The 23,374-nt window shown below is 42.1% G+C and overlaps 2 protein-coding genes across 2 annotated transcripts; both read right to left on the bottom strand.

The window, feature by feature from the left end:
* Positions 1-2,303: 2,303 nt before the first annotated feature.
* Positions 2,304-5,522, bottom strand: LOC101522548 (toll-like receptor 11). Its single transcript, XM_004584877.3, has one exon. It carries the CDS (start codon positions 5,451-5,453, stop codon positions 2,706-2,708), a length of 2,748 nt encoding a protein of 915 aa, XP_004584934.3. The 5' UTR covers positions 5,454-5,522; the 3' UTR covers positions 2,304-2,705.
* A 9,447-nt stretch (positions 5,523-14,969) lies between these two features.
* Positions 14,970-15,941, bottom strand: LOC101526654 (olfactory receptor 11H12-like). The gene has a single exon (XM_004584630.3). The coding sequence runs from the start codon at positions 15,914-15,916 to the stop codon at positions 14,975-14,977; it is 942 nt and encodes a 313-aa protein (XP_004584687.2). The 5' UTR covers positions 15,917-15,941; the 3' UTR covers positions 14,970-14,974.
* Between the last annotated feature and the right edge of the window lie 7,433 nt (positions 15,942-23,374).

Raw genomic sequence — 23,374 nt, 5'->3', positions numbered from 1 at the left:
GCTTCTATTCTATCTGGTTTTTTAGTTAAGCTAACATCTGAGTTAAAATAAGATATTTTATAAAATATATTTGTAAATGAGCATGTTTAGACTATTTCTGATCCTGGACATTATATTTGTATAGTTGGAAATATCACCAATTTCTATTACCAGAAAGCTATTCTAAGTTACATTTTCATGTAAAGAAAATGTAACATAGGGTTAGAGGAAATTGAAAAAGACATGAAACAAAAAATCTGGATGAAGCCTTACCTGAAGTTATTGGATGAGCAGTATAGAGTCATATAAGAAGGTAGACATCCAAACTTAACTTTTTCTCTCGGAGCATACGAGTCAGCCCCAGTTTCCTTGCTTCATATTTCAGCAAAAATAAGTGTGCAGCAAAGGTAAGTATAGTGGTGCTAGCATACAAGTTTCTCAGCAGGCTTTCTGAAAGAGAGTGAGGCTTGGCAAAAGTAACATCATCAAATGGAGCAACCATGTATAGCCTACACATGATCATAGGGTTTAGCCTAAAAAGATGGATATCTGTTGATATGGAGGACACTGTGGCCTTTCCAGTTTTCGAGACCCAGTCACATCTTTGTCTCTAGAATACAATATGTAGCAGACACATTCTGAACCATGGCCTCTCTGTCTTCAACTGCACATCACGGTAGGGCTGGTTACCCAGAGCACACTGCCCCAGTTAACCTCATACCTGCTACTGAGTTGCAGCCCCGACCTACACTACTTCATAACTGGGCTAAGATTTATTATTGATGTCTTTGGATTATCCAGCTTCTCCCATTGGTCTCATCTGGGGTAACAGTGAGAAAGTCTTGGCCAGGACTCAAATAATACTTCATTCCCTGAATCTAAATTGACCCAGCCTCTAGAGAAAGGGAGAAAGATGAGTCTTGGGTCTCACCTCAAGAATAATTGGATTTAAGCCTTGCATCAGAATGTTGAGTATATCCACACGTGTCTGTATATGTTTTTATGTGCTGTACTGTGCTTTTCCACAAATGACACTGGATTTAAGAATTAAACTCAGGAACAATGGTTCTATGAAGTCTAAGATAGAAAATGAGAAATCAACTGTTGCAGAGATTTCATAAAGCAATTCAAAAACTTATCTACCTTCTTCCTTCTTTCTTTCATTACACACACACACACACACACACACACAAACACACACACACAATCAGTCCCAAGTGCACTGTAGCTAAGTTGGGATTTTTGGATTAATAGCAATCATTGTATTTGTACTTAACTTTAAACTATTGTCTTAACTGTAAACTACTCATTGTTCTTCCAGTATTGCTTCAGTTACAAAAAAAAATTAAACACTTAAAGAAGCACTATTATTATCACAACTAAAAATATTAGTGTATAATTGGAAGCAATGATTAAAAAACCAGGAGGACATAATCACATTTAATTCTACATAGATAAGATACAGAACTCTACATAACGCTTCTCATAAGAACATGATCAAACTGCAGTGATTTTGAAGGAAAGGGTTTTGTTTTTGTTTTGTTTTAAGTATTTTTATTTTCACTATTTCCGATCTTTCAATGATGTTTGATAACTCCTGCTATTTTTTTTTAAGATTTTTTTATTTGAAAGGCAAAATAACAGAAAGGGAAAAGGGGAGGCAAAGATAAATTCCATTTGCTGATTCATTCCCCAAATGTGCTCAGTGGTGAGTTGGTCCAAAGTCAGGAGCTTCTTCCAGGTCTCTCGAGTGAGTGCACTGGCTTGAGGACTTGGGTATCTGACTTCCTTCCCAGGAAATCAGTAGGGAGCTGGATTAGAAATGGAGCTTCCAGGACCAGAAACAGTACTCAAACAGGCACTTCAACATAGAATGCTAACATATTAATGGCTTAAACTACTGCTCCTTGATGTTGGCTTCCCAACAAACTGTTTTAATGTCTCAACATCATTATTTTTGTACCAGAAAGAAAGCAATTTAGGGATTTGGAAACATGGAAACTGAGCATTAGTACAAAAAACTAGGGTATTTAAATTCAAGAATAAAAGAATATTCTATCAGAACAAATACAGAATGGTAATTTAGTGGAGCAGTTGAATATATCCCATTTAATTTACAAAGCCCAGAGTTAGAAATTTTAGTAAAATTTGGTGGGAAACACATTGAATTTTAATGCAGAGAATAATTTCTAGAAGAAGCTGATTCAGTGATGGAACAAGATAGTTTGAAATATTACTTTTTAATCACAAATTTTATCAGATGAAGACTAGGAAACTGATACAAAAATTAGATGCAAATCTTGTTTCATCTAAACTTTCCTGATACACATTTAAGGCAAGAAAGCCCCCCAGGTAGACCCAATGACATAAAACAGTGTACTGAGAAATATTAACATTAAGGAGAAATTGGGATTTTATTTAACCTTGAATTGCCCTATTCTTCTGAGATAAAATAGTTTTTTACCATTCAAAATGCATATGAGATTTTATTTTTGTGCATTTTTTGGCGGGGTTGTGGTGGTAGCAGATGTCTTGCATTGGGAAGGACCAGCAGGGATCAGAAGTGTCTGTTGAATGAGTGTCTTGACTCCAAACGCTTTGAAACATGTGCTCCCACTGAGATTTGGGGCCTCTTTTGCTTTTTATTTTTTTATTTTTTTATTTTTAAAGAGTTACAGAGAGAGTAAGAGAGAGTGCTCCTTTGTGGCTGAGTTTCTCACACCTTTTTATCTTTCTAGTTCAGTTTTCTTTAGCCTTCTCCGAAGCTGCTCACAGAATGTATCCCACTGCACCCTGGATTGGGGCACTTCAAAGCAGTCCTCCTTCTGGAGCCATCTCGTAAGGCGTTGGTAACCTGGCAATTGCTGCCGATCAATGGGCTCCAGAAATAGTAGCAGCAGGTGAGCAATCCCAGGCCTGGTCACCAAATAATAGGTGGCGAGTCTTAGCTCCAGGTTGCTCCAGGTACTTTCCAGCGCTTGGTAGCTGAGCACACAGAGGATGGCTCTGCTGTTCTCCATGTTGACAGCCGTAGCATTCATCCTGTCTTGGCCAACTCCAAAGTCCCTGTCTGGCAGACATAGCCTTAAGCCCTCACCAGCAGGAAGAGGCATCTCCAAGGCAGGAACCAGTTCTTCCAGTACCCAGGCTTGGTCTTGCTCACAATACGATATGAAGACATCATAGTGGAAAGGTCTTCTGGGGCTCCGTCCAAACAATTTCCACCACCAGGCATAAAACAGGTTCCACAGGTAGTGAAGCCAGAGCCATTTAGGGCAGCCAAGCAGTGCAAAGATGATCAGCAGCAGCACCAGAGGGAAGCTGAAGAGAAAGCCCTGCAGCCCAGTCTCATGTGTACAGTGACTAGAAAAGAAGGAAAGCAGGGGAGTCTTGGAGTAGTCAGAGGTGTTAGCTATACAGATAGATGCCTCTAGACCATACACAAAGGTGTTTGGGGCCCGCATTGCCCAAGGCTCCACCCAAGAGCTTTCACATTGGCAGGCAAAAGTGACGTTGGAGAAATAAATGTACTGGGGTAGCTGGGGAATTATCTCCTGGAGACTGCTGTCCAACCCCAGGGCCCATTCAGAGTTGATCAAGAGCAGCTGGAGTCGGCTCAAGCCCCTGAGGGTTTTGATGGATAGGTTTCTAAGTTTCACGTGGCTCAATGCCAATACTTGTAACTGAGGTACCTGCTTTAGTTGCTCCTCCAGTGTCACTGGCCCTAACTCAGAGGGTACATTTGTATCTCCCAGCTCCAGCACTCGTAGGCTGGGCATGCCCAAGAAATGTAAGTTTTCTAGCTCCTCATGATTAGACCAGAAGTGCAAGTGTTCCAGGAGAGGAAACTGTGAGAGAAATATTGATTTAGAACCTGAGAAGATGGAGGGGTCACATCCTCGCAAAGTAAGGTGACGTAGAGAAGGAAAATGGATTGTGTTGTTGTTTGGCTCTAGAACCACATAGGAAGACTGCAAGACAAGGTTCTCCAAGAACAAGAATGGTTCCCCACTAGGGACATGAAACTCTAGAACAGTTTGTGCCCATATCTCCAAACTGAGCAGTACTGTAGGCCAGGGAGGGTAGATGTCCAACATATTAAGAGAACCCAGTTTCAGATGGCTCAATTCCTGGGGACCCTGGAGCTGCTTGCCTGAGATATGCTCTAAGTAAGTGCCCAAAAGATTCAATGAAGTTAGGGCAGGAAGAGAGGAGAGCCAGCCTGGATGGAGCACCTTAATTTGGTTCCAACTCAGGTCTAGAGACTTCAGGTGTTTCAGTCCCTCTAGGTTTTTACTGGATAAGTTGGAGATCTTATTACCACTCAGCCGGAGTTCCTGGAGCTGGGGAAGATAGGAGAATGCTCCATGGGGTAGGATACAGAGCTCATTATGAGACAGATCTAGCACTCTCAGGTTTGAGCTGCCTAGTCCTTCTGGAAGCAGCAGGCTTGGACCCAGTTTATTCATGGAAAGGTTGAGTCTCTGAAGCTGGGGAAGAGTACTCAAGAACCCAGTGGGTAGGAACTGCAGGCCATTGGCATGGAGGCTGAGCACTGCCAGGGAGCGCAAACCTGGCAGCTGCTCATCCTCTATGCTCTGGATCTGGTTCCTCTCCAGATCAAGAGCATCAAGGTCAAAGTAGTCTGCCACATTTCCAGGCAATTTATTTAGACCTGTCTGTATGAGGGAGAGGGAGCCCAGGTGGAGTAGCCCTGAGTTCAGCAAGCCTGATACATTCATGGGAGTGCCGTCCAGTTTCAGGGAATGAAGATGGAGCCCTCCCAAAGCTCCAACACCCACCCGACTCAGGTGCAGGTTTGACGACAGATCCAGAACCTGCAGCAAAGGAGACGATGGTCTGGGGCTGTGTGAAGGAGGGAAATCAGGGCCAAGATTTGGGAAGATCTGCTGTAGTTCTTGCAGTTCTTTCAAACAGCTGTGCTTCAGGGTCAGATGACGAAGGCTGATTGGTAATCGGATACTGTGACTATAATTCAAGCAGTAGCCTTGGAAGGAAATGCTGTTGAGAGATGTGAGGGGATCCAGGGCGTCTCCAGGGAGAAACAAATCCAGACAAGGGGCATGATGCTCTAAGGAGAGGTGCTGCAGCTGGTCCAGTCCTTGGAATGCTCCAGATGAAACCCTGACGGTACCCAGCTCTAGTTTCAATAGTCGTAGGGATGGAAAGAGGCGAAAGGCACCAGTTGGCAGGAGTGGAACTGCCCCTTGTAGACAAAGTGCTTCTGTATCCCGAGGCACTAAAGTCAGGGTCTGAGGCAGGTCTTTAACGTTGGAGCATGATGCAAAAAGGTGTAGTCCTGGGGCCAAAGAACAGAATGGGATGTAGTAAGAGAGGTTAGACAAAAGGGAGCTGTCTCCTATGGTGCAGTCAGGGGCAGTCCATGCTGAGCTCTTCAAGCTGAAACCCATCAGGCACAGTAGAAGAGTCAAGGAGGATAGATGTCTTTTCATTCTTCTGTCCTGCTCCTGGGAAAAAGGGGAGGGGGTAAACAAGAAGGGTGTCAGATGCTGTAATAGTGGACAGTCCAGTCCTGGAGGATCATTCTTGGAGGTTCTGGAAAACATGGGAGAAACAGCTTTGTAATCATGATATAAAGGAGACGTTTGACCAAGCAGAAAATGCAAGTTGCGCATATGCATGTGTGAGTCGCTGCAGGTACATGCCGGGGAGACAGAAACAGAGGACAACAAGAGAGTCTGTGAGGGGTCCCAGCAGGAAAACTGGTCATACCTCCCAGTCTTCCTGCAGCGGAAGACAGGCTCAGGTTGCTGCTTTATTTAGAGGGGGGCTTTTATGTGTAAACGGCTCACTCTAGAGTTAGGGTGTTTTGGAGAAGAAAAAATGGCAGACACTAGAAATGGACATATACTCTCATTTGATCTTAAGCTTGTGGACTTTTTATTCCCCTATGTATGTGCACCTATTTCCCCTATGCACTCATGAGGTAGTTCATGTTTAAACAAGCCAAGTTGCTTTCACAAGGTCAGATAAGAAGGCTATTGGCTGTGTTGGGATTTCCCTGCAGATTTTCTGTTTCCTAGATTGGTGCTTCCTTCACAGAAGTCTTCAGATAGCGCTGAGGGAATATTTCAAGTGAACTCTATTAAGATTATGGAAACCAGAAAGCTTCTACAGCTAGGTTTAGCTAAGCTCTCAAGAACGTGGAGAAAGTGAGCATGATCATTGTGAGGCTGAAAGCAGTTAAGGTCATGAACTTACTGTGTTTCAATTTCACTACTGCAGGTACAAGGTAACATTGATCATTTCCTTTGTACTTATTCCTTCCTCCTGGTGTGGCCTCCAAATGCTCAATGTGAAATGGACAGTAATCCATGTTCTCCCTCTAGGTCCTTGAAATGATGGACAGAGGAGGGAGAGCAGGTGGGTTCTCTGGGTGCCAGAGATTCAGTTACTTGAAAGGAAAGACATTGCTTTCCTATGAGAGTGTAGGCTTTTTCTGACCCTAACATGCAAGGCAGGACTTAGTATTAGAAGACACAGACATCTCTGTCTTTCCTTAAGTTGCCATGGGGGTAACATGTATGAGCAGATATAAAGCCAATTCTGGAAGCTCTAAAACTGCCTTATCATTAGTCATACGGCTTCAGTGGCTGCAGAAGCATTGTTATATGTGCCTGAGACTGGTAAGAAGTTCAGGGGAGACCTGGAAAGGCATGGAACTTCACCATACAAAACCCATCAGCAGTATTGTGGACATCACTTTGAAACCCGACATTATATTCTGCTTTCGTGGTTAGTGCCGTCATATCTGAGGCTGTTTTATTGAGCCCTGAGTGTGTTAAACAGTATGCCAGATTATGTTGGAGTAACTCTACTCTAGCGTCTTGGGAGATTTCAGAGGCTGAAGAGCAAAAGCTAAAGAGACACAATGGTCATGGGACAGAGATCTAGGGAATACAATCATGTGTGAGCTATGGACTGGCCTTTTGTCTTCAGGAAATCAGTTTTGGTGCTGTCACTCCTGAGACAGTTACCATTGGTCCACAACTGACAGTTCCTGAATTTTACACTTAAATTGTGACAAGCATTAATTCAAACATTCTCCTTAACTCTCTTTTCCTTGTCTAATTCTTGGCTTTTGGTTTTCCCTTGGAGAGACAAAGGGACAATTTTCACTAATTTTTTCCTTTAAATTTAATATTGAAAGCCAAAGGAGAAAGTCTTCTTTTGTAAATACTAATATTATTATTATTTTCCATGATACAGTTTGTAGGAATAAGGATTCCTCCCTCTCCCCCTTCCCTGATTTCCACTCCCATCATTTTCACCTTATTATTACAGTATATAGGCCTTTAGTAATGGTTATAAGTTCAACTTCCTGCTATTTAAACATATCATGGCATTGTAGATATAAATAAAGATAGAACATCTAGTGTCATACTGCCAAGATGTATTTAACTGTTTGATTGGGAGTCCTCCTTTTACTTGGGAGTAAAGTCACTTACTGCATTATATCTTCAATTGCCAGTATGCTAATCTCCATTATGCAGTTCATCTATAAGAATATATGAAGAAACTAGATTACCTATATATTTATTTATTTTGTACTTTGCATAAAAGCTGTCTTATATCAGAGATAACAAATAATATTTGTCCTTTTGGAACTGGCTTATTTCACTAAGCATAAAGGTCTCCAGTTGGGAGGATTTTGTTGCAAATAGTAGGGAACAAGTTCTCTTTTTAAAATTCCTTCCCAGTAATTGTCTAAATACTTTCCCCTTTTGCCACAAGACTTACCTAGCAGTAGAGCAGGAGTTGTTTGAGAAGAGGAAATGCAGTTCTGTGAAAACAGTCCAGATTTCTTGGGCGGTTCTTTCTCAGGGTCTACGGCAAAGGAGCACAAGTCTTCTTCATGGCCTCTGCTATGTCAGAGCTGCACACCCCTGTTCAGTAGCTCCAGGTGGGAAGTTTCAGGGAAAGAGAACCTCCCCTTTTTCTGGCCCATTTTTGCTTCCCTTTCTTTCCATGTAATAATGCTCTTGGTTTCATGATCCTCTTTCCAGTCTGGTTTTAGGATTTCAGTTCTCACTAAGTTTGTATCATATCCTCCAAACATCTGAGAGATCAAGTTCCTTCTTCATTTCCTAGGACAGTTTTCTTTCTCACAATAAGAAAACATCATTTCTGCCATTTCTACCTGCACCTCACAGTATTAACTATTTACTCTTAATATTAAGTTCCATTAAAGCAAGATTGTAGAGGGAATCACTATTTCTGGAAGAAGCTTGACTTTTCCAATGAGGCTGGGAGTGCAGAGTGAAAGGGAGAAAAATGAAAGGTTAATTTCAGTTTGAATGGTAAGATTTTATTTTTAGAGGATTTAGGTCATTGGGAAACTTCTGGAGGGAAATAATGAAATCAGAGCCAGGGTGAGTTTTTTGTAATTTAATATCGCAAACAGAAGCCTTTCCACCCTCACATTTCTATCTTTCTTAACCCTGTTTGAATATTTTTTCTTTATTCCTGCTACAAAGTTTCCTATCTCTTGTCACAAGCATTCATTTTTCATTTGAATGTGAAGGATTTCTAAAGATTAAGAAAGAAACTTAAAAATGTCTTTCCATACAAATATTTAGAGAAATATTTTTATCTGCAAGGCCAAGATACAGAGAGGTGAGACAGAGAGATAATCCAAATACTGGTTACTCCCCAAATGGCTATAGTAGCTAGATGTGGGTTGGTACAAAGACAGGAGCCAGAAGGTTCTTCCAGGTCTCCCAGCTGGATGCAGGGGCCAAAGACTTACGCCATCTCTGTTGCTTTCCCAAGTTATAAGCAGAGAGCTGGATTGGAAGAGGAACACATATTGATGCCAATATAGAATTACAGCATTACAGGAGGGGATATAGCCTAATAGCAGTGGTGCCAGGTCTTTATATACATTCTTAAATTTTTGTGCGTTTAATTTAATTTTGTTTTTTTTTCATGTTCAAATGCTTACCTAGTTTTTGATGATTTTTTACATAGTTAGTTAGGGTGCAAAGGGTCAAGGGCAAGAGGAAAGTGGGTGAGACCTTTGTTTCCACATTCTCCTTGTTTCTTCCTGTATCTGGGAAGGGACGGGTGGGGAGGCGGGGAAAGCAGAGAAGCCACACCCAGCCTCCCAACAATTCCAGGGTCCATGATGTGGGGCATGCTCCGAGGGTCCTGATCAAGTTGTTTTGATAGTTCAACAGTTCTAAATTGATGTTGATCCCACCACTCCAATCACAATGAAATCTTCCCAGAATCAACTGGCTGACTAAATCCATCTTAGAGTCTCTGTTTGCCCAGATAATTCATGCCAACGCTTGGCCGAGGTAGTTGATCAATTTGTTCTGTTTTTGTCCTCTGTCGTGGTACCAGGTGTCCTCTGCAGCCTCCAGTGTATTGTCACATCCTCCATGTGCACCTAGATATGCTGTCCACTCCTCCATCTAAGACCCCGAGGAGGCCCAGCTTAGACACATGTACTCAACAGTCAGACCAAGGAACCTGCAATTCTCTTTATGGTTGGGGTTCTGAGTCCAACATTCAGTTGGGGAAATCCCCATAGAAACTTCATCTGAGGTGATTCCAGACCTGATTCCTGTGTGTGCTTGCCAATACAGGGTCTGGCATAGTACATCACCCCAATCAGCCTATGTACATACTGGTGGTTGCAATTGCTGGATCAGTTCTGTTTCCAGCCCTGTCTTCTATGCGAACTAATGGGTGTTGGAGTTCATCCCAACCCTGCCCACTACACATTCAGCCTTCACACAAAGCAGTGGGAGCTGCAGCCTAGTTGGAGTGAACTGCAATAACCCCCACCAGACGTGCCCTCCACCCTGGTTCCCATGCTTGCCAATATGTACAGCAGACTGATACAGTCTGTCCCACATTCCATTAAGTCCTTGTACATGTCAATGGGCATTGAAGCCTAGTTCAATCCAACTATCCCCACTAATCAGCCCTCTCATGGGCAGGCGGGTGCCACCCTCTGTCTAGTCATGCCTGCCCCAGTCCTGGTTCTTATGCTCACCAGTGGGAGGGGCAACCCAAGAGGGAGGTTCCCACAGTTTCCCTACTGATGCCACGCCTACTCCCAGATCTTGCATGCTCCAGGTGGTTCTGCATTTTAGCTTGACAGAATTTGCCCCATGTGTCAGCACCTGCCAATGGATGCTGCGGCAAAGCCCAACCAACCCACACCCACTCTGGCTTATGCATGTATAGCAGGCACAGTCAGCTTAGCCTGGCTTTTCCCCTGATCCAACCCAGATGAAGCCAGCAGGTTTTGTAGCACTGCCTGGCCTGGTCTGCCCCAGATTTTAGCCCCCGATTTTAGCCCAGCAGGTCCCCCACCCCCGCCGCATATCTCTTACTGGGTTCACACGCTTTCTCCTGGGTCTCACGTGTACAGGTTGGGTGTTATGGCCCAGTCTGGCATGGTCCACCTCACCTCAGCATTTGCCAGTGAGTGCTGGTGGAGGCTACAGCCTAGCCTAGTCTGGCCAGCTCTCAATCCCGGCCTTGATGTGGGCTGGGTAGCATTATGGCCTGACCCAGCCTGACCCACACTCCATTCTGGTGTTTGGATTTGCCAGTGGGTGATAGGAACTGGCCCCGTCTGGCTCACATCTGACCTGTGCCAAATGTATGCTGGTGGGTAACATTCCCTAGCCTGGTCTGGGCTGCTCCCTGTTTTGTTTCTGGTGCTCACCTGCTTTGTCCTGACAGGAGTTTCCCAAGCTCCTCCCAGAATCTCTTCCAGAGCCAGATCTCACATCCATTGGTGGGTCCATTGGCCAGCCCTACTTGGTTCACCTCCTGTCCTAGCAGCAACAGTGGCTTTTCCTGACTGGCCCTCACTCATTCTGGTTCTTGCTGTTGGGTGCTACAGCCCAGCCAAGCCTGGTCCATGCTAAGGCACAGTTCATGCATAGTTCAGCAGTGGCAGAGACTTAGCCTAGCCTATCCTACACCTACCCTGGTTCTCACGAGCACCGGTGGGTGCTGGAGTTTAGCCTAGTCTGGCATACTCCAGACCCAATTCACACCCATACTGAAGGACACTGCAGCCATGCCCGGACTAAACAGAGGTCCCCACTTTGGCATTTGCACCCACCAGTGGGAACCACAACCCAGCTGGAGTGTCCCCTTTGCTTCCCAACCAGGTCTGTTTCCAGCCACAGATCTTGTCTGTGTCAGTGGTTGCTCTGACCCAGCTTGGCATAGCCCCTCTGTTGTCTTGGCCTTTGCCTTTGGATGCTGTAGCCTGGTCTGACCCGGCTGGCCTCAGTCTCAACTCTCACTGGCAGGTGCTGGGACCTAGCTCTGCTCAGTCTGCTCCCATCCCTGGCTCATGTAAGCTGGTAGGTGTGATAGCCTAGCCCAACATGATCTGTACTCCAGCCTTGTTTCTGCACCTGCTGGTGGGCTAAATTTTGCTTGCTCTGCCTGGTCCACCTCCTTCCAAAATCAGCCCTCAGCCCTCATACTTGTCAGGTTACAGTTGGAGCTGTCTTGCCAAGCCTGCCCAACACCCAGGCCTGGACCACAAGCTCACCAGGTAGACCTGTGGTCCACCAGGAGAGTTTCCCAAGTTCCCCCTTTTGCCCCATTTGGTTAGCTTAAGAGTTGGGGTGACGATGGGCTGAGCTAGGAATGACTATGGAACCCACCGACACTCATGGTTGCTGGGCCTAGTAACAGCATGGGTAGGTCTAGGCTGTAGCACCTGCATGTGCATCCTACCACAGGGTGTGAGGCGGGCTGGGCCTCAATATCCTCCAGCTCATGCAAAGGCTAAGATGCAGTGGCAGGCTAAGCCAGGCAAGAATCTAGCACCTGCAGGAGCATGTGAATCTGGGTTGGGGAATAGACTGAGTGGGGGACCAGGGGAACTTGGAGAACATATTGGGGGGTCACAGCTCTCACTGGTGAGCCCAAGCAGGGTAACTCCAAATGTTGGCTAATGTGTGGGTTGGCTTTGGAGGGGGGTGACCTGGCAAGGCCGAGCCAACCTTACCTCAGTGGCAAGAGCAGAAGCCAGGCTGTAGCACAGGTCAAGCTCAGCTAGGCTGTCACATATACCAGATTGCATGAGATTGGTAGGGAATCAGATGGAGCAGGGCCAGGTTCCAGCACCCACCAACGAGTGATGAAACTAGGTTTAGGCTGGGTCAGGACAGGCTACAGCATCCAAAGGCAAAGATCATAACAGGTGAGGGCTTAGGCCAAGCTGGGTTGCTTCCTTCTTTCCTTCCTTCCTTCCTTCCTTTTTTCCTTCCTTCCTTCCTCCCTTCATTCCTTTTTTCCTTCCTTCCTTCCTCCCTTCCTTCCTTCCTTCCTTCCTTCCTTCCTTCCTTCCTTCCTTCATCTCTCTATCTCTCTGTCTTTCTCTGTTTCATTTCTTCCTCTTTATTTTTTCCCCATTTCACACATCTAGAATGAAAACAGCAGGATGAGGATTTTCTGCCAAGGACTCCTTTCCCTTTTATAAAAGTATCAGATCTGAATGAAAGAGAAGCAATTAGTACCAAATTCGCTTCCTTTTGCAAGATGGCTATACATCGAAAAGCATCTGAGAAGCTCTACCCAAGCACAGGCTGTGAGGCTTGTCCAGGGTATTAGCATTGCTTTTTCCTGGCACATCAAGTACAGGGGAATGCTCAGGTACCAATGTCTGAAAGCATTGCTTTAAATTATATGTGCATTTTTGGCCCAGTGCGATAGCGTAGTGGTCAAGGTCCTCGCCTTGCACGTGCTGGGATCCCATATGGTCGCTGGTTCTAATCCCAGCGGCCCTGCTTTCCTTCCAGCTCCCTACTTGTGGCCTGATTCAGCAGTTGAGGATGACCCAAATCCTTGGGACCCTGTACCTTTGTGGGAGACCTGGAGGAAGCTCCTGGCTCTTGGCTTCGGAATGGCTCAGCTCCAGCCATTGCACTGACTTTGGGAGTGAACCATAGGATGGAAGATCTTCCTCTCTGTCTCTCCTCTTCTCTGTATGTGCGTCTTTCCAAAAAAAAAAAAAATCTTAAAAAAATTACATGGGCATTTTAAGACATTCTTAAAGATGCATATCCTTTCTACATTGGATGAAGTATGCCTACTTGTCATGGAGAACTTAGTAAATAAATAAAATACAAGAGCAAGTCTAAAGCTTTGTGTAAAATGGAATTAGAAGATAAGCTAATTTCCCCAAACTTGGAAATCCATGAATAGTTTTTTACAATATGCATTTTTATTAGTTTTGAAGACCCTTCATAATCCAGAATTTTAAAATGTGTATCAGAGTAAGCTTCACTTCTAATTATTTTCCCTCAAGTGTTGGTTTTATAATTATTGTCTTAAATCAATTGAAAAGAAATGCACCATGGGGGGAGGGTGAGGGGAGAATCCCAGATTCTATGTAATTACAACACAATGTAATTAATGAATAAATTTAATTAAAAAAAGAAAAGAAATGCTTTAATGTTTCTATTACATACATTTTTTTCCTCTACAAAATCCTTTTGTAGGATACATTCTTTTATGAGATGTTAAGTAATCTTATCCCTGATTACTCTACTGTTAGTTGTGTAAGCAGTCATTCTCATTTTTTTCTTTTAATGCCCCAGTGTAAAATTCTTTTACTGTAACCTTTACAAGTTAGCCCTTAACTCCCTGCAATGGAAGTCTTCCTTGCAGGAAAATTTTCACTTCACCACATAAAAACTAAAAATCTATACCTTGTTTATTCATTGGAAAATTAAAATACTAACTATAAAACTAGATGTAATATGGAACATTAGATTTGCTGTTTTATTAAACCAAATAGGCTTACATTTATAAATAAAAGTAGTTGCAGTAAAGCGATTTTGAGTTCTGGATGTTTTAGCCTCTAGAATTTTTCCTTAATACTATTTTTACAATTTTACCAAGAAATGAGTGATTATTTATCTTTTTGAGGGTTAATAATTTATCTAAAAATACCATTTTACTCTCCAATTCTTAGGATGAAATAGTCTGTTATTTAAAACTTAACTAACAGGGCCAACTGCGATGACTCAATGGCTAAATCCTCATTTGTATGCTCTGGGATTACATAAGGGCACGGGTTTGTGTCTTCCCACTTGCTTATGGCCTATAGCCTGGCCCAATGGCCTAGAGCCTGGCCCAATGCCTTGGGACACTGCACTTGTGTTGGAGACCTGGAAGAGGCTCTCAGCTCCTGGGTTTGGATCAGCTTAGCTCTGGTTGTTGCGTCCATTAGGGAGTGAAATAGCAGATAGAAGATCTTTCTCTGTCTCTCAATCTCTCTATAAATCTGATCTGCCCTTCCAACAAAAATAAATATATCTTTAAAAAAATAACCTCATTTAGATTAAATATTGGGTACCTGGGGCACTGGATTTCTGCATAATTTGACTGATGTTTCTCTACATGGAGTTAGAATCTACCCTTTTTGGTTTATAAAAAAGTAATGTGTAAAGGAAGCAACATAGATCTGGAAGCTACTAAGTTAAAATAATGTCTTATAGAAATTTTAGCTAACTGCTTTTTTATGCTTATTTATCAAAAATGGTCAGATCACCAAAATAATAAGGCTAAACATATTAAAGCTCATAAACAGTAAATACATACTTTTCTTATTCTACTGAAAAACCAACCAAATAAACAAAAATGACAGTTATATTTTTATTGATTCAGAATTATGAATTTAAATTCAATTAGAATATAATCATTTTTTTATCACAGATAATCATATAACAACTACACAGAAAATACTCTAATATGTATATTCCTTCATTAACACACAGTCTAAGTGGCAAGCAAAACCAAATATTTCTACTTATCTATATAATCTGGCCACTTTAATTTTATAAAGGCTTCATAGATACTATGTTTTTATTTATAGATTTTGATAACAACATAACATGTTATTGCCTTTTGTTGGACTCTGCTGATCTGATCATGGGAGAATAATCTAACATGCCTTAGGTTATGTTGGAAGTCTCAAGACTTTCTTTAGAGCTGTCTTGATCTCCTTATTACGGAAGCTGTAGATGAGGGGATTGAAGAGTGGTGTCACCATAGCATAGAGGAGAGTGGCTATTTTTTGCATCCCAGCAGAATGTCCTAGTCCTGGGCTCACATACATGACCATCAAAGACCCATAGAACAGAGACACGACAGCCAAATGAGACCCACATGTGGAGAAAGCCTTATGTCTCCCAGTGGCTGAAGGCATACGTAGCACGACTATTAAGACAAGAGTATAGGATCCAAGAATAAAGAAGAAGTTACCAAAGATAACTAGTGAGCTAAGAGAGTAGCAAAGCAGTTGGGTTCTTGGGGCAGAGGCACATGCCAATGCAAACAGTGGCCCTGGATCACACACAACATGGTCGATAATATTTGGACCACAGAAGGGCATCTGGGACATGAGAACAATGGGAGTCAGGAACCACAGAAACCCACACACCCAGCAGAGAATGACCAGTTTGGTACAGAGATGCCCAGTCATGATGTTCGGGTAGTGCAAGGGACGACAGATAGCAAGGTACCGATCAAAAGCAATGACAGTCAAAAGGAAACATTCAGATGTACCCAAGGAGAAAAAGAAATAGAATTGGAGGAAGCATCCAGCAAAGGAGATATTTTTTTTCTCTGACAGAAAGTTGATCAACATCTTGGGGACTGTGGAAGAGACATACCACATTTCTAGAAAGGAGAAATTCCTCAGGAACATGTACATGGGGGTGTAGAGTCTCTGGTCACACCACAGGGCACAAACAATGGCTCCGTTCCCTGTTATGGTCAGAACATACGTGGTAGTGAAGAGGGAGAAGAGCAGGATTTGAATCTTCCACTCGCAAGAGAAACCTTGGAGTATAAATTCTCTGACAAAAGCAATGCCAGAACCTGGGTCAGAAATATTCATTGACTCAGTAACCTGCAAGGACAAGAAGCATATTGTAATCAGTCAGGGTTAGTTTGAAAGGAACTCCTTTCTGTAAGAATGAAGAGAAGACAATGTGAGATAGTTCTTCAAACGGATCATCAGGAAGGTAATATAACTTACTGTGTCCTCTGGACTTCAGTGCGTAGATTGCTACACAGAAACAAGCTTTTATGTGTTTCTAAGTGTCTGTCTTACTGTGAAACTATGTTAGAACTGGGTAAAATTAATTTGACATATTCAAAGCTAATTGATAGTACAGTAGAATCAGTAAAAAATTTTATATAATTCTTTATAGCTCAGTTAAATATTACTTAACATTATTTAAATATGCAAAAATCTGGATGTATTTTGCAGTAAGTTGGCAGTAATCACTTTAAATAACTGAATTTCTATTTCTGTTAGTTAGAGCAACATAAAAATGCAGCTCTATAACATTACTTACCAACACTGATTTTTAATGTAATGTTGTAGTATCTTTTGTGGAAAAAATAGCTTTAATTTTTTGCCCAAGATTTCACTCTATTTCTGGGAACTGAAAAAGTTGCTATCATATTGGTATACTCAACATCATAGTATTTTGCTCAATATGCGTGAAAGTTTGTGAAAAATATCTAAGCATGAACATGTACTTTGGGGTTTTTCAAACATTTTTTGAATTACTTTTGCTAATAGGTTTGTATAAAATTAAAAAATTAACTGGCAAGAATGAAATACTTTCTTTGTCCTAAATGAGCTTACTTTACCCCGCCTTCTTGTAGAAAAGATGTGGGGATCTCAGTTACCTGGAACAATTTTGCTTTGGTAATAAGCAGAAAAGTAAAAAGGTTTACACTTTTGGCACAAACACAGAACTTGGAAAAGAATATTTTCTTCTAATAAGCTGTACACACCTGTAATGTAGAATGTCTCAGCGTGTAATTAACTGGACGATGTATTTGTGCTTCTTTTAGTAATGTGCATCTTCTAGAAATGCTCTAAGACAAAGCATTGCTAAATCAACATTAGGAAATTATGGAACGATGCGGAGGAATCCTGAAACTTAGCAGTGCTCCAAAGGTGCAGCTGCTACAGTTTTGACATGGACCAAATCACAAAATGACCTCACTTTGTAAATACTGTCCTGCCTTTAGCTAGTTTTATTGCTGCAGAAAAAGTGAAAGATGCACTTCCTTTATCTTATGTTCTCTTGGGATGTGGCCTCCACAGCATTAGGAGAGTTCACTTCTTCCAAGCCAACAGATCTTCAAATGTTAATGACTGTATGTTCTCTGAGGATTCAGTCAGGAGTAACGATAACTTCTCAAATGCACCATTATTTATGAAGAACTTGCCAGTCGGAAAACGAATTAAAAAAAAAAAGCTTCTTGAGATTCAGTCTGAGAAAAAAAATTACAAAATACAAGCTGAAGTTCTGACATTAAGCTGAGGGACATTACAGATATTATTGTTCATATTCTGGAGGATACAGAGTCCAGTGAGGAAAACACTGAGATGTAGACTTGGCAGGACACTGAAAGGCATAGGACTTTAAGAAGGATAGTGTGGAAGATTTCTTTACATATTAGAGGAAAGTTCAAGACATTATCTGGCAAGCCTATCAGAGGTCCATTTGGCTTCTCAATATGAGAATTTACTTTCATTGTTTAGTGTCTCTTCACTTTTAAAAAATAGATTTATTTCACTTATTTTACTTATTTGAAAGGAAGAGTTACAGAGGGAGAGAGAAAGGGGTGGTGGTGGAGAGATATTCCATCTACTGGTTGACTACGTAAGTGGCCTCAATAGCTGGGCCTGTGCCAGCTAAAGCCAGGATCCCTGAGCTTCTTCCAGGTTTTCCATGTGGATGCAGGGATGCAAGCACTGGGCCATTCTCCACTGCTTTTTCAGGTAATTAACTGGGAGCTGGATTGGAGGTGGGCCTGCTGGGACATGATGCTAAATCAACATTAGGAAATTATGGAATGATGGGATGGCGGAACTGCAGTTTGTCACTTAATCCAAGATGCCACAGCACCTACCTCGTCTTTAGTTTTATCTTATAGCATTTGAGGGTCTAAATGGTATACCTCAGACATGCATAAAGCAATGAATGGTCGTAACAAGTAGCTTGCATCAAGAATATATGTTTTCTGGGCCCGGCGGCGTGGCCTAGCGGCTAAAGTCCTCGCCTTGAAAGCCCCGGGATCCCATATGGGCGCCGGTTCTAATCCCGGCAGCTCCACTTCCCATCCAGCTCCCTGCTTGTGGCCTGGGAAAGCAGTTGAGGACGGCCCAATGCATTGGGACACTGCACCCGCGTGGGAGACCCGGAAGAGGTTCCTGGTTCCCGGCTTCGGATCGGCGCGCACCGGCCCGTTGCGGCTCACTTGGGGAGTGAATCATCGGATGGAAGATCTTCCTCTCTGTCTCTCCTCCTCTGTGTATATCTGGCTGTAATAAAATGAATAAAATCTTAAAAAAAAAAAAAAAAAAAAAAAGAATATATGTTTTCTGAAGGTTCGTCTCTGTACCAGAGACTACTTAAGCAAAAATTAAACAAAAACCCCTCACAATGAAAGACTAAGGAAAAATGTTATTTAGATCTTTCCTGCCCTTTAGTTGTTACTATTTCAGTCCTTACACACTCCGAAAATATAGGGTGATTTTTTTATTGCCTGTCTAATATCATCACTGGTTTCATTATCCACACAATTAAGCCCAAATTCTCAAATTCTCCATAAATACATGTGTGATTACTTTAAAAAAGTCTTTTTAAACAGATGTGTTGGACAGTATTTCTTTCTCTGAAAATCTTGAAATTTTCTATATTCTCTTCTTGGTCATTTTCTCTACTTGAAATTCCTCTTGTCTTCCTTTGCCCCCATGAAAAAACTCTTCCTGTTCTTCAATATGGAGTTCAAGTGACATTTTTCTGTAATAGTTTCCATTTTTAAACTTTTTGAAATAAAGGTTTATTAATTTACTTGCAAATTGGAGTTACAGAGAGGGAAGGAGAAACACACAGAGCTTCCATCCAGTGGTTCACATCTGTATGAGAGCTTCATCTGTGTCTCGCTTGTGGGTGCAGAGCTGGGAGCGAGATGGGAAATGGAGTACATACTGCTCTCTCTTACTTCCCAACCAAAGCATGTTTTCTTTGCCCTAATGTTTAATTTTAGTTTTCATATTTTTGTGATACTAATAGCAAGCTATTTCATATCGTATTTAATTCAGTGCATATATTGAAATGATCCTGTGACTTTTATCTTTCATTTTTATTTGCATCTTTTTACATCCACTGTTTAGTGTGTGCTGTTGAGTCATCTTTACATACCAGGCATAAATTCCACTTGAGCATAGTGCGTGATTATTTTTATGTGCTTTTGAATTTGGCTTGAGAGTGCTGAGGATTTTTGCGTTGGTCTATAATTTTTTATCTCACAGTATCCTTGTCTGATTTTGGTATTGGGTAGGCCTGGTATCATAACATTCATTTAAAAATGCTTTATCTTCTCCAATTTTTGGTAGAGTTTGGAAAAGCTTGCAGGTAATTCTTTAAATGTTTGGTAGAATTCATTAGGTTCTGAGATCTTTCTGTAAGGGAAGTTTTGATTTGTTAATTTCTTCATTCGTTGTTGGCCTGCTTACTATTATCTATTTTTATTTAAAAAGATAATTTTTACGAGAGAGAGGAGAGACAATGAGAAGGTTTTAAGGTGACTGCAACTTTCTTTTGCTGTGGAAAACATCAGAGCATGAGTGTGCTTGATAGATGGGGACCTGGTCTGATAGCTGACACCTCTGCGGGGGACATGGGGAGGCATAACTGCACCCCTCAGTGCTCCCACATCTAACAGCATCTTTTCTCCATATTACCATTTTGGAACCCAAGGTGAGGCTAGATCTGTTAATGCCATTGTGAAATTTCCAACTAAATACTAAATGAAATAATTGCCTAAAGGAAGAAGACACTTCACATTCACAAGCCAGGATTGTGTGTGTGACTAACACACACACACTCGCTGATAGGAGCTGTGAGTCCTTTGGGACCTGCCCAATGCCAAAAACATAGTAAGTGGAGACAACTTGCCTGGTATTCCCCCCTCTCACATTCCCATTATTTAGTTCAAGTGGGAAATAACCATACACATACATTCACACATACATTCTCTCAACATACAACCCTTAATAAAGCAAGCAAATCAGTTTTAGCAATGTGGACATTTATCTTTCCAGAGGGCTCTGTATCATATGTGAGCCTGTGTATGTACTGAGGGAGAGACCTACCCAGGGGTGGCTGGAGCAGCAAGCCTCCAGCTGTGGAGGTGGAGGCATCCAGCAGTAAGGGCCTGCTGTCTGCAGGGCACAGCTTCTGGGGCCTGCACCAGAAGAGACTTTTTGTCTTGCTGCTTTTTCTCCTGGTGCTAAAGAGGAAGACAACTGGCCTGATACCTGTTGAGGGAAAGGTTCTGTCTGTAGATACCCAGGCAGACTCTCAGGTCCTTTCTCCTCTTAGAAAAATTCTTGGCCTGTCTGGAGTGTGGGGCGTTGGCTGGGCTTCTCCGGCTGAAGTCAAAGGGAATCATGGGTGGCCTGGCTCTGCCCAAGACCCTACTGCAGGGGCCTCAACAGGGTATGTAGAGCTCAAAGCTCTAAACTAAAAAGTGGGATTTGGTTACATCTAGGGTTCTTGCTCATAAATAGAATTGAGGTTTCATAGTTTTACAAAAATTCAAACATAATTTCAAAGGATCCGACCCAAGCATCAGGAGATTGGGGTGAGAGAGCCTGCTGGGAGTGGCTTGGAGCACAGACGTCTTGAACCACTAGCTGCAAAATGATGGGAATGGAAATGAACAGTGATTCTTGAGAGTCTTTGCTCCACTTTGGGAACTGGGGCCCTGGGCCCTCCAGAGCCCCCCACACCACATCATCTTCTCATCATCCAGCCCCCTTCCAAAAACAACCTGTCATCCAAGATCTAGACCTAAATGGTTTCACCTCTATTCTGCTATTACTAGCAATAGGAAAGTAACATTTGAAAACTCTATTATCCCTTTCCTTAGGTAACAAAAAAGTAATAAAATTGAATGCCAGTAACACATGCTGCCCTACTATCTGAATGTGACTAAGATGATCCTATATGATGTCTCTGTCAATTAGGAGAATCTAGGAGGAGAGAAACCTTTGGGACCAGGCTGTGGTTGGACAGGCTGAGGACTGGTGAAATAGAGACTGACAATTGCCATTGGCTGGCAGGAATTCCTAAGAGCAGGTGGTGCATCTGTTGCTAAGGGTTTCTCTTCCCAGCTTCCTCTTACTATCCCTTTGGCTGCATATCTTTGCGGGAAAAGCATAAGTGAACCAGGCAACACATCCTGGTTACAAAGTGAGAGATGGTTGTGGGGGGAGTGGAGTGGGGTTGAAGATACCATCCCTCTTCTAATGATAAAAGGAAAGGTTTTCAAGCGGAAAGAAAAACGAAACAGCAAAAGATGCATCTTTAGGCTCTATATAAATGTCAATAATGTCCTTAGAAGGACTCTTTGTGATTATTGTGTATAGTGATACAATGTCGTTTCACATATTTAGTTGCTGAAGTTTCTAGCTTCTTTTCCATTTTTGGTCCAATATGGTTTTCCTCTAGACAGGTCAATGTTTTAGCATTATCACTATCCTGGATGGTATTCTGAGTAGGATACAAATACGGGTGACCCCTGAGGGATGTATCCCCCATCACTGAGAGAGTTCAAGTTGTTGGGAGTGATGTGTTAGATGAATATCTGAATAGGATTATCTAGATTTTTTTGCATTCATGACTAGACTATGTAAACATTATCTGTAAAGATAGTTCATTAAGGTTATTCACAAGGTGGTCCTCTTGATTCTGACCGTAATGACCAGAAGAGAAAAAGCTAAAACTATTTCCATAATTATAAACACATTTGATTATGGTGCCAAGGAAACAGATGGGTTTATCTTTTTTTTTTTTAAAGATTTATTATTATTGGAAAGCCGGATGTACAGAGTGGTGGAGAGACAGAGAGGAAGATCTTCCGTCCGATGATTCACTCCCCAAGAGACCGCAACAGGCCGGAGCGCGCCGATCCGGTGCCGGGAACCAGGAACCTCTTCCAGGTCTCCCACGCGGGTGCAGTGTCCCAAAGCTTTGGGCCGTCCTTGACTGCTTTCCCAGGCCACCGGCAGGGAGCTGGATGGGAAGTGGAGCTGCCGGGATTAGAACCGGTGCCCATATGGGATCCCGGGGCGTTCAAGGAGAGGACTTAAGCCGCTAGGCCACGCCGCCGGGCCCAACAGATGGGTTTATCTTTGTATGACACTGACATATATGTGCTGGCATGATCTGGCAGGCAACTGTAAACATGAGGAGTTACCATCTCCACAGGCAAGTACAACTGGATGACAAATAACCCAGCCTCGTAGCATTCAGATGGACAATTACCAGCAGATCCAGGGTAGTTGGTCCTTGTTCCCACTTCCTGATAAATTAGCTGCACCAAGGTTCTTGCATCAAGAACCCAAAAGTAAGACTCTTTTGTAATTGTGAAGAAATCAAATATTTATAAGTCACCTTTCAAAAGCATTTATTACCTGACAGTTAAATTTACTTGCTTTCCCAACAGTGAGATCAATATGGTAAATTAATCATTTACAACCCCAACAAGAAGTTTATATACTTGACCAATGTTAAAAACTAAGGACAGAGTGGTTGAAAGATAGTTTTCATATTTTAAATTATGGACAGGTCATTGCAAAAGAAGATGTTTAAAATAAGATAATTGGAATTTTCAGCCACAAGTTGTTCTATGGCAGAAAATGTTTAGGAAAATGTACATACAAGTTGAGGATCTGTAAATTAAAATATCTATGCTGTGTACCTTTTGGAAAATCTTCAGGTGTCACTAAAAATGTGTAAAACCCAGTTTGAGGGCTAATTATCTAGAATACACTGCAAATATATGTGTATAAGTTCATATACATGCATGTGATACAAGTTAGTGTTCCTGAAGATCTTACAAAGTGAGAGATGCGGTGGTGGAAGACGGGGATCCTAAAGATTGTGACCTTGTGGATGTGTGTAATCTAAGTTAATTCTTAACAGAAAACTAAAAAAAAAAAAAATTCAAGAAATAAATAGAAAACAGGGCTATAAAAAAAAAGTTCATATACATGCATGTGAATACCAAACCAAAATCAGCCAAGTTCATAGTTTGGGTTTAAATGTAGGAACAATATTCCCTATGTCCCAAGAAAAGGTAAGGTAGAAGTTATAAAAATGATTTGTCAAAAATACTAAGGGGCGACTTCCAGAGTGGGGTTCTGAGGTTTTTCATTCTGGTAAGGAATAATATATAACTCATCATTGTTCCTAATCAATTAACACCTACATATTAGGACTTATTTTAGAAACTTTGATTTTTTTATTTTAAATTTTTA

The sequence above is a fragment of the Ochotona princeps genome, chromosome 6, assembly GCF_030435755.1.
Source record: "Ochotona princeps isolate mOchPri1 chromosome 6, mOchPri1.hap1, whole genome shotgun sequence".
In the NCBI taxonomy this organism is placed as follows: domain Eukaryota; kingdom Metazoa; phylum Chordata; class Mammalia; order Lagomorpha; family Ochotonidae; genus Ochotona; species Ochotona princeps.
This window is presented reverse-complemented; position numbering and strand designations above follow the sequence as displayed.